We start from the raw sequence: 17,257 nt of genomic DNA, 5'->3' as shown, positions 1-17,257 counted from the left end.
GGCCGTGCGCTGTGCCCAGTAACGCTAGTGTGAAACTAGCCTTACAAACACGGAGGTAAGTTTTTAAGTTATGACTGTCACAGAACCAGAAATCATAGTTTTGCAACAAACCCCATTGTAATTATCATGTAATTGCTTACAGAACCATGGAGTTAGGTTAATAGCGGATTTTCTGATGTCAGGCTCCCTTTAAATGCATATAGTTTTGATTGAACACAATTTTTGCAGTTGGGTTGCATTACGAGTTTTGCACGGTTTGCCTGTTTTAGCCTTAGTGTTATGTATTGTTGGTGCAGAACGAGTTAACTTAGTAAGTATCACTTATCTTTATTCGTCTGAGCTCATTCAATCTGCAATGAAAGTAAATCTGTCATGCCAGTTTCTTTTACCAGTTTAAAAAAAAGAATGTGTATTGTACTTCCCAAGGAGTTGGAAAATGAATTTCCAGGAAAAAAAAACAAAACACAAATTCATAGCTTTTGAGACATTACTAATAAAAAAAACAAAGTCAATTTATTTTTTTAGCAGGGTTATTCACATTCCAAATTTGAAAATGGTTAAAAAAAAAAAAAAAAAAAAAAAAAAAAAAAAAAAATCACAAAAATACATAATAAAAATCACACGTGTAACATTTTACATTGTGTGGGCAAATCTTTTTGTATTCATGGTCACTAAAATGCACAGTAACAGACATTAACATTTACAATGTCTTACATAAACAGCACCAGGTTCCACTGCTCCGTAAAAAAGGTTTGTTATTTACTGGGTCGGTCAGAGCCTTACAATTTCCAATAAACTGCTAAAATGACACAATAAGAAATTGATTGACAGAGGACCCATTAGTTCTCCCGACGTGTCCGCTTTAGCAAATGCATTTTCCATAAAAACAATCTTGGTACATCATTCCTTACAATTTTCAATATTCTGTTCCTCTTCTACTCCACCGGGAAATGTATGAACAAACAACTGGGTTTTAGAATATCTTTCATCAGTAAGGGTTATTCCTACACTCTCACACAGTCCATTCAATGATGCCGGCCACAAGTGTTTGATGAAAAACAAAATGTAGCATCTGGCAATGTGTTGGCTGCCGATATGAAGGTATTACTTTCATGGTCAAATGCAAATGACTAAGATATACAGCTAAAATGAATCTGGAGGTAGGGAAATAAATCTCCTAACATTTGAAGGTGTTGGTCGCTTTAGATTTACTGCACAAATTTGATTTGGACGTTACTTTCTGGCGCTGACAAATATGCCCAGGTTCTCCTTGTATACTCGCTAGTGCAGCCTATCTACAAAAGGGCAGACGGTAGAGAGTCATGTGCCCAGACCTGTCATCTTCCTCCTCCAATGAAAAAACACTGCAAGTGTAAGCCATTTTTCTTTTTTAGGGTAGATGGACATGTTTAGTCACGTTGCTCATCCGTCAGCCATTTTGGGAAGAACAGCACGGTGAGCAAAATTGAGAACCTGTAACACATACGTTAGTGCCACAGAGTATTGTTTGCACATGGCTAAGCCATAAACGTTCTATAAATCACAGGTATATGGGAGCAATGTTAGCTTCCTTAAAGGGAACCTGTCAGCAGGATTGTGCACAGTAACCTACACACAGTCAGGTCGGCGCCGTCATACTGATTAAAATGATACCTTGGTGGATGAAATCCATCTTGTGGTTGTTGTATAATCTTAATTTTCAGTTTTGAGTGAATGATATGCTCGCGCTCCAAGGCGGCAGTAGGGGGTCTTCATGTGGTGCTCCATACTGATGAATACCTAAGATGAGCACCACATGAAACCCCCCCCACAGACCGCCCCGAAACATGAGCATATCATTAACTTAAAACTGAAAATAAAGATTAAACAACAACCACAAGACGGATTTCATCAACCAAGGTATCATTTTAATCAGTATAATAGCACCGACCTGACACTGTACGTAGGATAATGTGCACAAACCTGCTGACAGGTTCCCTTTAAATAATGCAGCATTTTCTAGCTAAAGAATTTGGCCTGAGAAGTGACAATCTGATAAAAGTAGATTGTTTAGGGACTCTTTAAAGAGGAATAATAATGACATGTCAGTTTATTCACACATTTCTTGTAGGTATAACAGAAGAATGAAACAACTCTGAGTTCATATAAAAGTTACTCCCGTCTTTTCATTTTCTGATGAATATATTTACTGACACAGAAATTAAACTGAATGATCAGCTCTCCCAGCATATCAAAAATATCCTTATACAATCTTATAGCTGATCAATAGCATGAAAAATATAAATAGTCTAGCTCCCTCGGCTGTCTTGTTAACAACTTTCAAAATTAATGGGACATTTATTTCATTGGTCTCTGGAACAAATACCTATACACTGCTTAATGATAGCATTGCATGTGACTGGTCCTGTACAACCAGTTTGTGAATCGTAAAGTAATAAATCCTTTAAGCAGATCTAAAAAGGTTAAGAACAACCTTCCATCAAACAAGGAAAATTAACTTGGTTATTTTTGACCAGTAAAACTGAGCTTCTCAGGACATCATTCATCACATCAATATTTAGCAAGACCAAGGAGTTTATTGGCCCAGAACTTAAGTTACTGTGAGTTAGTAAACAACATTGTAGAGGTTAAAGGTTTAAAAGCTCCTACAAACATAGGTTTGTCTTCACAGTTCTTAAATATCATTATGTCCCAAAGCCTCAATAGACAGTTAATCGGAAGCAAATCGATGAAGTGCTGAAAGTAGTCAACACTCAGACATGTTGAGAACGCCGCTGTGCTTTAGTCATGGACGAATATCCTCCAACAATGGTTGGCATTTCATACCTAAATCTAAAGCTCTGATAGGTCATGTCAACATCTGTCAACTTAGGTCACCAAGGCTAAGTGGAATTAAAGTGTCCATGACCAAATAATGGAAACCCGGAGATTGATCCGGTTTATCCATACAACAAAAGACTATTTCCTTAGAAAGCAATATTTCCTTCTGTGTGAGAATTATCTCACATCGTCTAAACGTATAAATAAAACAGATCATCTCTTCCTATGTCCATTGCTTGCTTAGCTCACAACGTACTGCATACTCTATTTCATGTTGTCTCAAATGAGTCCACAGTGTCCATCCAAACAGAGGGTGTACTTGGTGACTGAACTGGAATAGGTCTAATATCTAGAATCTGTCTCTCAAGAGCATGATTGCGATGATACATTTCTAGATAGCTTGCCTGGATCTCCTTCTGATACCTTAGCACTTTATCTTTTTCTTCCTTCCATATTTTCCTTTCATTCTCAAAATTCAGCATCTGTGCTTCATTCTGACGTCTCTCTAGCATCAACTCAGCCTTCAGCCTTTCTATATCTGAAGCTTCTGAACACTTAGTGTCATCTATACTAGAGATATTTCCTTGATTATTTGTTAGATCTTTTTCCTTGGAAACTTCCAAAGCCTGAAGACGAGCTCTTAAGTCTGTAGACTCTCTTTCTTTCTCTCTTGCTGTAGCTTTTGCTTCCCGAAGTTGCGTCTTCATTAAGAATACTTCCCCCATTTTCTGTGTAATCTCGGCTTGACAGTCTTTAAGCTTTTGTTTCAGGAGAGAAATCTCACCAGCCTTCTGAGAAATCTACAATATGGAATGAACAAAAATTATTGAGTAATGCAATGGTGTACAGTAGAAGTTCAAAAATATTTTAGAGCATAACAAGAGTATACAAAAGTTCATCTCTTTGTCAGGAGGGCCTTTCTGGTGGGATACCCATTTAGTGTCATGTGGCAGAGCTGGGAGATCATGGGTTTCACGCAAGTTATATCCTGCACTGGCCTTTCTATGGTTGTACAATTCTCCATTTTAGCAACATAACGCCATACTTTAATGTTATACTAGGTTCAGAAGAGAAACATAACACTGAAATTAGGTAATATTTAACCCCTTCTCACCACATCTAGTTTTAACCTTCCTGACCTGCCTAGGAATTTTAAAATCTGACCCGAGTCACTTCATGTAGTAATAACTTTTTCCAAATCCAGCTATTCTGAGAATGTTCGTTTTCATGACGCATTGTACTTCTGCTTAGCAGTAAACTTAAATAAACGCAAATCATATCTAAACTAAATAAAATATTAGAAGTTTGACACATTTTGAAAAATTAGCAGTTTCTTATACTTTGAATTTCTATCGTCCTGAAACTAGGTAATCATGCACACATAAAACTGTTAAAAACAACATTTCCCATAAGTCTAATTTACATCAGCATCATATTTGAAACATACTCTTCAGTTGTTAGAAGACTTAAAAAGACTTAAAAGCAGCAATTCTTCATTAATTTCTGTTAAGATCTTTTTTTCTTAGGGACCACTTCACATTTGAAGGGGCTTTAAACTGAATATACAGTATGTAAAAAAAAAAAAAAAAAACTCCCCAAAAAACAATTTTAAAACTGCACACCACGGAAATTTTGTTCTCTTATATAGCACTTCAAGAGTTAACACAATGTGACATTGAACATTAATTTTTCTTCTCTGAAATGTTGCTTTAGTCTATTTCTTTGCCATTTTTGAGTGGGTTACAGGAAAGGTGGGTCCCAAATTTTGTTAATTTCTACTGTACATGGCAATACCCTTTATGTGGACGAATACCAATGGGCACACGGCAGGGCTTTCAAAGAGAAAATGACCCCACAATTTGATATGCAATTTGTCCCAAATGCGACAATATCCCCCATGTGTGGATGGAATGATGGTTTGGGTATATAGCAGGGCTTGCAAAGGAAGGATCATCATTTGACTTTTGTAGTGCAGATGTTTCCGGAATAGTTTGTGGGCACCATTTGTAGAACCACTAGTGCGCAAGAAGAGCAGGAAATAATTTATCCCCGAAGGTGGTTTGCATGTTAATGACAGTTCTGACCACTGTCACTTTATGAGAAAATAACTCTGCAATGCTTCAACGGATCCCACGGATTCTGAGATGGTTTTTTTGTGACATATTGTACTTCATCATCATGGTTAAATTTCTATATGACGACTTCCTTTTCTGAAATAAACGCAAGTTTGGGGAAAAGTTTGCAATTTTCAAACTTTGAATTTTCATGCCCCACAGAGATATGTCACCCAAAAGAGTTAATAAATAACATTTCCCACATGTCTACATTACAGCAGCACAATTTTGGAACCAACATTTTTTTTTGTTAGGAAGTTATAAGGTTTAAAAATTGACCAGCGATTTCTCCTTTTATTAACAAAATTTACAAATTTTTTTTTTTTTTTTTTTAGGAACCACCTCACATTTGAACTGACTTTGAGGGGTCTATATGAGAGTGGTGTCACTTTTGGATACTTCTAAAAACTGCACCCCACAAGGTGCTCAAAACCATATTCAAGAAGTTTAATAACCCTTCAGGTGCTTAACAGGTATTTTTGGAATGTGGTAAAAAAAAAAAAAAAAAAAAAATTACCTTTTTTTCACAAAAAATTTATCGCACTTTTTGGATTATAAGACGCTCCACATCCAAATTTTGAGGAGAAAAATAGGATTTTTTTAAAAATAAAATGGTGGTGCTTCTTAAAATCCATGTGTCTTATTGCTTACCGGGGGTGGTGGCTGCGGTGAAGCGGGGTCCCAGTGACACTGCTGGAGGAGGCAAGAGTGGAGTGTGAGATCTTATCTTCCGAGATCTTGGTGCTGAGATCTCCATCTGCGCATACGCCGCTCCTGGTGGCCATTTTCTCGGAGTCCACTGCATAGGAAGCCATGGAACTGCTGGGGCTCTGGCCTTTCACAAAATGTTGGCAGAGCCGCCGCAGCACTGGAGACACACGCAACAGCACAGCCGGACACACCCTCATCCCAGCCTGCAGCAACGGTACTGCTAAGGTTTATTCGCATTATAAGACACACCCCCATTTTCACCCAAAATTTAGGGGGAAAAAAGTGTCTTATAATCTGAAAAATACTGTACTTCACATCCCAATTTTTTTCTTATTTTGACAAGGGTAGCAGGAGAAATTCCACAACAAATTTTGGTGTCCATTTTTCCTGAGCATGTCAATACCCCATATGAGGGGAAAAAAAAAAAAAAAAAAAAATATCACTGTTTGGGAGCATGGCAGAGCTCGGAAGGGAAGGAGCGCCATTTGACTTTTTGAATGCAAAATTTGCTGGAACAATTGGCCGACGCAATGTCGCATTTGGAGAGCCCCTGATGTGCCTAAACAGAGGAAATCTCTCACATGTAACACCATTTTTTAAACTGCACCCCTCAGGGATGTGTGGTGAGCACATTGAACCCTCAGGCGCTTCACAAAAGTTGATAACGAGCTGTGAAAATAAATAAAAAAAAAAAAAAAATAATCACATTTTCCCCACAAATGTTGTTTTGGCCCCAAATTTTGCAATTTCATAAGGATAACAAGAGAAATTGCACCACACAATTTGTTGGGCAATTTCTCCTGAGTACGGTGATACCCCATATGTAGGGGAATACTACTTTTGAGGCACAGTGCAAAGCTCAGAAGGGAAGAGGCGCCATACTGGAGTTCAGATTTTGCTGGAATGGTTTGAGGGTGCCATGTCATATTGGCAAAGCCCCTGAGATGCCAGCACAACAGAAATCCCCTCATGTTCACAAACTACTCTCCCAATGAATTCATCTAGGGGTGCAGTGATCATATTGACAGCACATGTGCCTCACAGAATTTTATACCATTGAGCGGTGAAGAATGAATAAATTACATTTTTACCACTAAAATGTTGTTATAGCCCCAAGATTTTAATTTTTCTAAGAGATAATAGGAATTTTTTTTTTTTTTTTAACAAACTGAGGCCCATTTTTTCCTGAGTGCTTGAATACCCTACATTTAATTGGGAAATATTTTTCAAGCACAGTGCAAAGCGCACCAGATTTTACAGTTATACAGTTATGGTTTGCAGGTGCCATTAACCACTGGGAGAGGTCATGAGGTGCTAAGATACCAAAACCCACCATAAGTGACTCCATTTTACAAACTACACCTCTCAATGGATTCATTTAAGGGTGCAGTGATCATATTTACTCCATGTGTGTGACACAGAATTTTGGGCAGTGAATAAAAAAATAACTACATTTATACCACCAAAATTTTGTTTTATCTCCAGATTTTACATTTTCACACAAGAAGTGCTTAAAAATGGCACCATAATTTGTCCAATTTCTACTTAATGTGGCAATACCCCATATGTGGCTGTGCAGTACTACTATGCCATATGGAGAGACTCGGGAGGAAACAAGCGCTATTTGCCTCCTGGAGTATAACAGTTTGCGGACTCCATACACAGAGCCCCCAATTGCTAGAAGAGCAGAATCCCCCTCAAGTGACCCCATTTTGGAAATTATACCCCTTTGGGAATTTATCTACAGGTGTAGTGACAATTTTGACTCCAAGGGTATTTTCCAGAAACAAGCAGCAATGAATGTTGCCCAGTGAAAATTGCAAACTGCCGCTGCAGTCACCAGTACGTTAAGCCCAGCTCATGCTTCTGGAGACGTGCATCTGTAAGTTAGGCGGGCTCTCATTGCTTCAGAAATGCCAAACATATGGACAGTATATGCGATTTAGGTACACTGTGGGGAACAGAAGGAAGGGGATATTTGCATTTGAGAGCAGAGAATTTGCTGAATTTCTTTTGGCGGGTTAGGAGATATTTGTACTACCAGTAATGTGGAAGCCCCCTATATTTACGTTAACAGATGACAGACCTGAGTGGGGACTTGCTTTTTTTGTGGATTGAGTTGAAGCTTTAATTGGGAACATTTTACAAAACGTTTGACATCACATTTATTCGGCGCTCTACGCTGAGCACTTACTTTGGGGTTTCCATCTAAATCTCAGAGTGACATGACAGATGAAAACCCCAAAGGATCCATTCAGTATAACAAGGCAGCAGAGTTACTCTGGACACCGTCTGGCCTCTGTTCAGCGGTGTCCTTTTCAGAAGTGCCAAAAACTGTGGCTGACAGCACTTTTATGCAATCCTAAAAAGACGGACACCGCCAGATCACAGGTCAGACAGCATCCTCAGTGCCTTCATCTGCCTCATTATAGGGAAAATCACGTATTTAAGAGATTTATACGGAAACCCTGGTGTAATTTCTCAGCGCAGAATCTTTGGGAGGCAGAATTAAAAAAATAAACAGCAGGTAAAGAATTGGTTTTATTTATTTTTTACGCCATTCCTCATGCGGTATAAGAGATTAGGCGACTTTATTCTTTGGGTCGGTGCGATTCCAGCAATACCAGGTTTATATCGGGTTTTTATGTTTGGCTGCTGTCACACAATAGTTTTTGCATCACCACATTTTGAGAGCTATAATTTTTCCATATTTTGGCCCACAGAGTCATGTGAAATTACAGATAGGGTGTTAAACATTTTGGAACGGACTACAATCTATGGTGAGGTCCAGGCATCACTAGGTTATGGCTAATGATGCCCATAGGAAATGATTGAGAAACTATGGACGAAAGGAGACATCTATATGGATTTTTGTTTTCCTGGATGTTATCATCTACCTTTTGGCAGTAGCTGAAACTAAAGCACACTAGTGGCACCAGTGATATCACAATATCAGTGAAAGTTGACACTATGATCCTTATCACTGTTACCTGGCTCAGGATGATGCAACAAGAGCTCAGCTTAATAGAACTAGACTTTGCACCACACCACAACGTAGGGCTTTGGAGTCAGTAAGTCAAACCTCCGACTTCTCAATTTCCCTAACCCCTAACTCCAACTCCACAGCTCCGACCCCACAGCCCTGCCTCACTACTGAGAATGTACATAAAATGCAGCACAGATTCATCTCAACTAAAAGCCGAGATCAGGAACAGAACAGACATTTATAGGGCATTTCATAACTTTCCCAAATTCTTAGGAAAACATTCACAGCACATCCTGCATTGAACTGCTGTACCCAATTTATTATATATTTTAGAAGTTTGTCCATTTTATACCGAATCCACCCAAATGGACACCGACTCAGTCCTGCCACAAAGGACACATTTGTGCCAATAACGACTCAGCCCTTTCCTAAGAAGTCATTAAAAACTAAACCTTTATTTGTATACACAATGTGAATACGGCCAAGCATCATTGAGATTTAAAACTTTTCTCTCTGGACAAGAATTTACTACCCAAAATATCTATGAAATCACTGACTTTCAGTTACTCAGTAAACTAAAGGAGCGCTAGTCTAGGCTGCAATCAGCAAACCGTAGTTGAAAAGGGGGCAATGTCTACCAGTGCCATTTGTCAACAACCACAACATTTATTACTAAATCTTTAAACTTCTGTCCACGTCAAATGTAAAAAAAGCTAAAGCTGGTCATATGCTATTCAACCAAAATGTTAGCGGAGCAGATAGCTTTTCCTCACGATTTCACCATAAACATGCTCTTGCCATTTGGTATTGGATGTCTAAAATTAGGAAAAGAAATGTCAGACCTACCATATGTCTGTTATTTTCCATGGGAGCAAGAACCAAACATGCCTGATCCTTTCCCCTCCCACATCCCTGAAATCTGCAACCAGGGAAAAGTCGAGAAACCCTAAGGCTGGGTTCACACGTAGCGGAACTCTCGCGGAAATTACCGCGAGAATTCCGGAATTCCATTCCGTGGGAAAATCGCATTTTAAATTCCCGCGATTTTCCCGTGGAAAAACTAGCATTTTGCAAGCGTAATTAGCTTGTAGAATTGCTAGCGTTTTCCAAGCGATCTGTAGCATCGCTTGGAGAACTGATTGACAGGTTGGTCACACTCGTCAAACATAGTGTTTGACGAGTGTGACCAACTTTTTACTATTGAGGCTGCCTAGTAAAAAGATAGAATGTAAAAAATAATAATAAAAAAAAAAATATTGTTATTCTCACCTTCCGACGTCCCGCGTAGCCTTCCCACCTCTCTCCACGCTCCCGGTCCCAGTAATCCTTTGCGACAATTACCGCGATGACATCCCTTCTCGCGTGATTGCGATGTCTCGTGGTCATTCGCGATGACGTCGCGCGAATGACCGCGAGAGACTTCGCGATCCCGCGAGAACGGACGTCATCGCTCGCAAAGGCTTACTGGGACCGGAAGCGTGGAGAGAGGCGGGAAGGCTGCGTGGGACGTCGGAAGGTGAGAATAACAATATTTTTTATTTTAAATTCTATTTTTTACAGGGATATGGTACCCAAAGCCTGGAGGACAGTCTCCTCTCCTCCGGACCGTGGGTGCCATCCGCAAAAGTTTTGCTTACTTTTCGCATGGTGTGCACAGCCAAATGCGGAAAGTAAGCAGAACAATGCATTCCTATGGGTGCGGGATCGCCGCGATTCCGCGAAATTAATGAGCATGCTGAGTTTTTTACCGTGAAGCAATTCCGCCGCAGTAAAAACCGCAGCATTAGTACAGCATTGCGGAATCCCATAGGAATGCATGGGATGCTTATTTTTTGCAGCAAAATTGCCGCGGCAACGCGAAAAAAAGTCACGTGTGAACTCAGCCTAAGGGCCCTGTCACACATAGCGATCTCGCTAGCAAGATCGCTGCTGAGTCACATCGCTGATCGCTCTTGGAAAGCCCTGGACATTTCTTTGATCGCTGGTCTCCCGCTGACCAGCACGCATTGCTGCATGTGACAGGCGGGAGACCAGCGATCAGCTGGTAACTAAGGTACACATCAGGTATCTAAGGGACGTGCGTCCCTTAGATACCCGATGTGTACCTTAGTTACCAGTGCGCTGATGCAGGAAGCTGGTAACTAAGGTATACATCGGGTTTCTAAGTGACGCACGTCCCTTAGATACCCGATGTGTACCTTAGTTACCAACTCCCTGCATCAGCGCGCTGGTAACTAAAGTACACAGCGACGCCGCGCACTCGTCGTCGCTGGTGCTGATCGCTGGTGAAGCTGCCCGTTTGACAGCTCACCAGCGATCATGTAGCGACTCACCAGCGATCCTGACACGTTGATATTGTTGTCGGGATCGCTGGTGAGTCGCTATGTGTAACGGTACCTTAAGGGTATGTTCATAGGTTTTTTTACCTAAAGACAAAACCTGCTTTCTTGGCAGAGAGAAACATGCTGCAAAAAAGCAGGTTTTGCTTAGTTTTTGCTCTGTTTTTGTCAGGGTACAAAGACTTGTGCAAAGACTAGTTCTGATAAAGTTTAGTGCGATAAAAAAAAATCTGCTTCTACTTCATCAGGTTTTGGCACCAAAAACGCTTCAAAACCTGATCCCTGCATTTTTGCAGCACTTTTTGCACTACCCATTGCTTTCAATGGGTGAAAAACAATGAAGGCAGTTACATGTTGACATGTTGCATTTGGTAAAAAACAAGGTATTGCACAATATGCTGAGAACAAAAAAAAAAAAAAAAAAAAAATCAAGCTGTGTGTATGAGACTTTTGAAATCTCAGACTTTGCTGGTACTGTAAAACACAGCTAAAATTTGAAAAAAAAAAGAGGCTGAAAAACGTGTGAACATAGTCTAACACACATTAGCTGGCCAATCCGGTTAAAATCAGCGACTTTGGCAGAAATTTGGCAGTTTATGGTTGCGTTACGCAAAAAAATATATTTAAGCCAAGTAAAAAATAATGCAAATAATAAAAAAAAATAAGATTAGAATACATCATCACAATGAATTCTCATACCTCCCATTTTGACTCTTCAAGTTTCGGACTAAGGTTTTCAGTCTGGGTTGGCTGTTTTTGTCTTAGTTGCTCACACTCAGTTTTCACGGAGTTCAATTCCTCATGAAGACGCTTTTTCTCCTGCTGAACTTTATAAAGTTGCAACTGTAAGGCTCGTTGGCTACGCAGTGCCTGCTGAGAGATCTGCTGGAGCTTGGCTATGTACATCTGTTTTAATTCATCAAGTTCTTCCATCCAAAGACGACGCTTGTCTTCAAATACCTGCAATGTGGGTAGGTAAATAGGATTACAATGTCTACTAACATTGCTTGTATATATACATTTACTAAACACAAACCTGCATGAAAAACTCTCAGAAAAACTCAAAAACTCAGCTATAGCCAAGATTGAATAGATTGACGTAAGGGTGAAGATTTTACTCATCAATTGCAACGGTTTGATGGAAAGATTGGCCAAATGAAAACTCTAGCTATTCTTCAAGGTGTACATGACACGGCAGATTAATATGGTCACCTCTTAAAACTGGCAAAATTAGGCACTGCACTTACATGTACTGTTTGATAGTGGATGACTGGTGAACATGCAGTACATAGGCTACACAAAATCATCAAATTAACCTTTCTGAAACTTTCTTCTTTATGCAACCCCCTGACTCACCTGAGTAAAAGGATCATCTTTGTCACTTGGACTCCTTCTCAGCTGTCTTAGCTCCAGACCCTTTTCATTTAGCCTTTCTTCCAGCTGACGGGCTACATCTTCTACAGACTGAGAGTACTCATATGGAGGAGGAGGTTCCCCAGAACACTGTAGGCGACTCAACGTTGCCATACTCTTGCAGGATAGTGGCTTCTTGTCTCCAGATGCCATGTCTCGAACACCTCTGGATGCTCTGTCTAATGACCCTCCAATATGATTAATATGTCCAGTTGAAGCACTGATCTGACAACGTGCTACACTAAACCCTGGACTATAAGTGTTGAAGCTGTTGATGGAATTTTGCCTGGAATCAGACAAGCTCTCATTCTCTTCATTTTCACTCTCCTGCTGGTTTATATGATGAATGTTTGACTTCAGTGGCCCACGACGAGGAGGACTGTTCAGACTTCCTAATGTGTTCAGGCTGCCATTGCTTTTAGATAACTTCTGTCCACCTGAGGAACATAAACTCTGCATGGACACAAAATTCTTAGTATTTGATGGTTTCAACGCAGATTGCCCAAAGCGAGACTGAAAAAGAAATACATGAACTTCAGATTATTGTTATTATGACAATTATAATGACTGCCACATTGCAGGAATATATAAAGATGTCCTACCCATCATAATGCCCTAGCTTCATAATGTTTGTTATTTAGGTAACGTATCACCATTTAACAATAAATTCTAATCTATTTTTATTTTCTGAATTTAGATTTTTCTTATACTATGTTGCGTCCGTGATTATGGTGGTGGCCATACCGAAGACTTTTTTTTTTTTTTTTTTTTTTTTAACACTCTTTTCCAATTGTAGATTTTTTAATGCCAACTTCATAATCAGATGATGATATATTGCCTAACTTCATAGTATCTAATGGAACAATTTAAGGTTGCTTGGTCATTTTCCCATATCACAAGACAGTGGAACTTTAAATAACAAATCAATAAGATACTCATAAGGAGTAGAAACAGAGCACATACAGCACTGGCTGCAGGCACCAAATTAAAATTTGAAGGTACCAAATACAACTTCTGCTCCTAATCTTGTACTTTTTAGAACTGCAGAAGAGCCAGTCGGCACTTCTCCATCAGAGTCTTTATGGGTGTGTCAAAGCAGTTTCTGTTATAAATATACTTAAAACGACAGCAATGTTAAAGACAAAGTGATTCTGTGTGAAATTTAAGGTAATGACCTTTTCAAAACGTCCCCTTTCTGGAAGCGAGCTTTTGCTAAAGTCTGTCCCTCGGCGCTCTTTGTGGTATAGAACTGGATAGTCATTCTCTCCTCCATCCACGCTGCGTTCTCTTCGGAATACCAAACCCGAGGATAGCTTCTTGCCACTTTTACCATCTTTCTTTGTGATGCTCAAATAGTTAAATAGTTCTCGTTGATTTAGACCCTTCTTGAAGATATTTCCAGGACTGTGTGAATCCGATAGAGGCTTGAAGTCCAAATTAATGTCATCTGGTGAGAAGTCATGTTTCTCTATCAGGCTGCTCACACTACCCATGTTGCACCTGTAAGAAACGTCTGAGTTGAAAGATCGGAGATGATGGTTCCTAGAGTCACAGGACAGGCTGAACGTTTGTGCAGCTGCCATGGAGAATTAACAAATGTCTTGACGATTCTGAAAAAGAAATGTATTTGTTAGCCAGAAGTTTGCAGCACTTGTCATTTCTATATATAGCAGTAATTGTAGTGCCATTGGTCACTTAATATGATGCACTTATCATGGAAGGATCAAGTTGTGGAATTTGCATGCTATTGCATACAAATACTCTTCTGAGCTAAAATAGAACAACTTTAGGACTGATCGCCATTTAACTCCCACACATCTGCCAGCCTCTACAGACCCAACTCATTAGGACCAATACTGAAAGCTACATTTTACTTACAGAAGCTGTCGAAATTGAAACCCTTGAGTTTTGAGAGAAAATTAAGCAAGATTGTCTGAACTGCTGGTAGGTGAAATCTAAAACTGAACATGCATATCATTTTTGATCAGCTTGAATATGGCTGATCATGTTCATCATATGATCTGTACATGGGATCTAATCAGTATGCCAGATTTAAAGAGGACCTGTCACCAGATCAAAAGTGGCCAATTTTTGATCTTATATTCTCAGCGCTCTGCCGAGTAGTCAGTTTTTTTAATGCACCATAAAGGTGCAGATACATGGGACTTTTTGTTTAGTGCCAATTTTTAATGGTCTTACTCAAGGGAGCAGTGCTTACGGGATTGTCTTGGGGCGTGTATTTAGGCTACTCCGCATTATAACCTGTAAGCACCACCGCCTTAGTAAAGACCATAAAAATTATCGCTTAATGAAAAGGTCCTCATCTCTGCTACTGTGTGTAGGTTTAAAAAACAAATCAGGGGAGCAGCAGGAACAAAAAGAAAACTTTCCACTTTTGATCTTCAGACAGGTCTTTTCTAACTAGCAGATTAAACACTAACATTACAGCTTTTTAAGACTCATAATGAAGCACTGCTGAACAGTACTGTTACATAATGACGTCTTACCTTGCCAATAAAACAAATTAGGATATAAATATTACGTGTACCTTCATTAGCGCTAAGTATGATAATAGGATGTCCAGCATTACCATAACGCTGCTAAATAGAGATTACACGTGTTCGTCGAGATCCACATGTGTTCTACCTGTGACTTCCCTTTCGTCATTAGGAGTTATATTAAGGGGGTGGCCCAGTCTGTTATAAATAAACTTTAATCACTGTATGACAATGATAAAGACGTCTAACCTATACTTCCATTTTCAAGATCTCAGTTTATGGTCAGTGAATGAAATAGACCTAAAACTTCCCACAACTGAATGTGCTAGCATTGTATACACTCTGGGCAAACCTCTGAGCTAAACAACCTCAACTCACTTTAAGGCTGTGTGCCCACGTTGCCTTTTTTTTTTTTTTTTTTTTTTTTTTAAGCGTTTTTGAAGCGTTCAGAAACACTTAAAATAAGCTTCCCATTCAATTTAATGCATTTTGGCCTTTTTGTGCCAATGCATGCGTTTTTTTCCGCTCAGAAACCGCTTAGCGGCTAAAAACGCAGCATGCTCATTATTTTCCGCATAGGTCTGCGTTTTTAGCTGTTTCCAATGTTCCCAGAAAACGCGTGGAAAAAACGCATCAAAAACGCGCGGAAATAAGACGCGCGGTTTCTGGGAAGGAGTCCGGTTCTCTGAACGTTTTAAAATGCTAACGTGGGCACATAGCCTTAGTGTTTCATTGTGTCAAGTGAAAGCTTTTTATAACACAAGGAACCTCTAGCTTGAACAGGGCGCTTTTTAGATTATGGAATTTGTATCTAAGATACGTACGTTCCCACGTTCAGGATTTGCTGCGGTTTTATGCTGTGCATTTATGCAGTGTCAAAATGCAAAGGCCAGATATTACAGTATAGTGGATGGTATTTCTAGAAATTCCATGTCCACTGTGTGTCTAGGTGCACCTGCGGATCACCAGCGGAAATCAACATGCAGGGTCTTTCAGATCCGAAGAATGTCAATTTCTCTTGCGGGTACGCGTGTGGATTTTCCCCGTAGACTTGCATTAATGAAGAAAATCGGCATGTATAAAAAAAAAAAAAAAAAAAAAATGTAAACAAGTGTACCCTAATTTTCATAATAGGTGTGTACATTCTGCAAAGTCAAAACCGCAGCAGATCCTGAACGTGGGAACGTACCTAAAGGTTATTATGAGCTGCTCAGATGGTTCACAGAGTGAAGGATCATATATACAGTGCCTTGCGAAAGTATTCGGCCCCCTGGAACTTTTCAACCTTTTTCCACATATCATGCTTCAAACAAAGATACCAAATGTAAATTTTTGCTGAAGAATCAATAACAAGTGGGACACAATTGTGAAGTTGAGCGAAATTTATTGGTTGTTTTACATTTTTGTGGAAATACAAAAACTGAAAAGTGGGGCGTGCAATATTATTCGGCCCCTTTACTTTCAGTGCAGCAAACTCACTCCAGGTGTTCATTGTGGATCTCTGAATGATCCAATGTTGTCCTAAATGACTAATGATGATAAATATAATCCACCTGTGCGTAATCAAGTCTCCGTATAAATGCACCTGCTCTGTAATAGTCTCAGAGTTCTGTTTGAAGCACAGAGAGCATCATGAAGACCAAGGAACATAACAGGCAGGTCCATAATACTGTTGTGGAGGAGTTTACTGATGGATACAAAATTATTTCCAAAACTTTAAACATGCCAAGGAGCACTGTGCAAGCGATCATATTGAAATGGAGGAAGAATCATACCACTGAAAATCTACCAAGACCCGGCCATCCCTCTAAACTTTCATCTCAATCAAGGAGAAGACTGATCAGAGATGCAGCCAAGAGGCCCATGATCACTCTGGATGAACTGCAGAGATCTACAGCTTAGGTGGGACAGTCTGTCCATAGGACAACAACCAGTCGCACACTGCACAAATCTGGCCTTTATGGAAGAGAGTGGCAAGCAGAAAGCCATTTCTCAAAGTTATCCATAAAAAGTGTTGTTTAAAGTTTGCAACAAGCCACCTGGGAGACACACCAAACATGTGGAAGAAGTTGCTCTGGTCAGATGAAACCAAAATCGAACTTTTTGGCAACAATGCCAAACTATATGTTTGGCGTAAAGGCAACACAGCTCATCACCCTGAACACACCATCCCCACTGTCAAACATGGTGGTGGCAGCATCATGGTTTGGGCCTGCTATTCTTCAGCAGGGACAGAGAAGATGGTTAAAATTGACGGGAAGATGGATGGAGCCAAATACAGGACCATTCTTGAAGAAAACCTGTTGGAGTCTGCAAAAGACCCGAGACTGGGACATGGATTTGTCTTCCAACAAGACATGATCCCAAACAAAGCAA

General features: G+C 39.8%; 1 protein-coding gene across 2 annotated transcripts in view; it reads right to left on the bottom strand.

Annotated features, from left to right (window-relative positions):
• Positions 1 to 2,556: 2,556 nt before the first annotated feature.
• N4BP3 (NEDD4 binding protein 3) overlaps positions 2,557 to 17,257 on the bottom strand; it is a 57,961-nt gene continuing 43,260 nt past the window's right edge. For both annotated transcript variants that reach the window (XM_073575125.1, XM_073575124.1), the window contains exons 2-5: positions 13,559 to 13,993; positions 12,327 to 12,896; positions 11,670 to 11,930; positions 2,557 to 3,620 (exon numbers count right to left, since the gene is read on the bottom strand). In XM_073575125.1, the coding sequence (XP_073431226.1) occupies positions 3,090 to 3,620; positions 11,670 to 11,930; positions 12,327 to 12,896; positions 13,559 to 13,966 (1,770 nt within the window). In that variant the 5' untranslated portion in view covers positions 13,967 to 13,993 and the 3' untranslated portion in view covers positions 2,557 to 3,089. The remainder of the gene's footprint in view (positions 3,621 to 11,669; positions 11,931 to 12,326; positions 12,897 to 13,558; positions 13,994 to 17,257) is intronic.

The sequence above is a fragment of the Dendrobates tinctorius genome, unplaced genomic scaffold (assembly GCF_039654945.1).
Source record: "Dendrobates tinctorius isolate UK_male_01 unplaced genomic scaffold, ASM3965494v1 ptg000043l, whole genome shotgun sequence".
In the NCBI taxonomy this organism is placed as follows: domain Eukaryota; kingdom Metazoa; phylum Chordata; class Amphibia; order Anura; family Dendrobatidae; genus Dendrobates; species Dendrobates tinctorius.
This window is presented reverse-complemented; position numbering and strand designations above follow the sequence as displayed.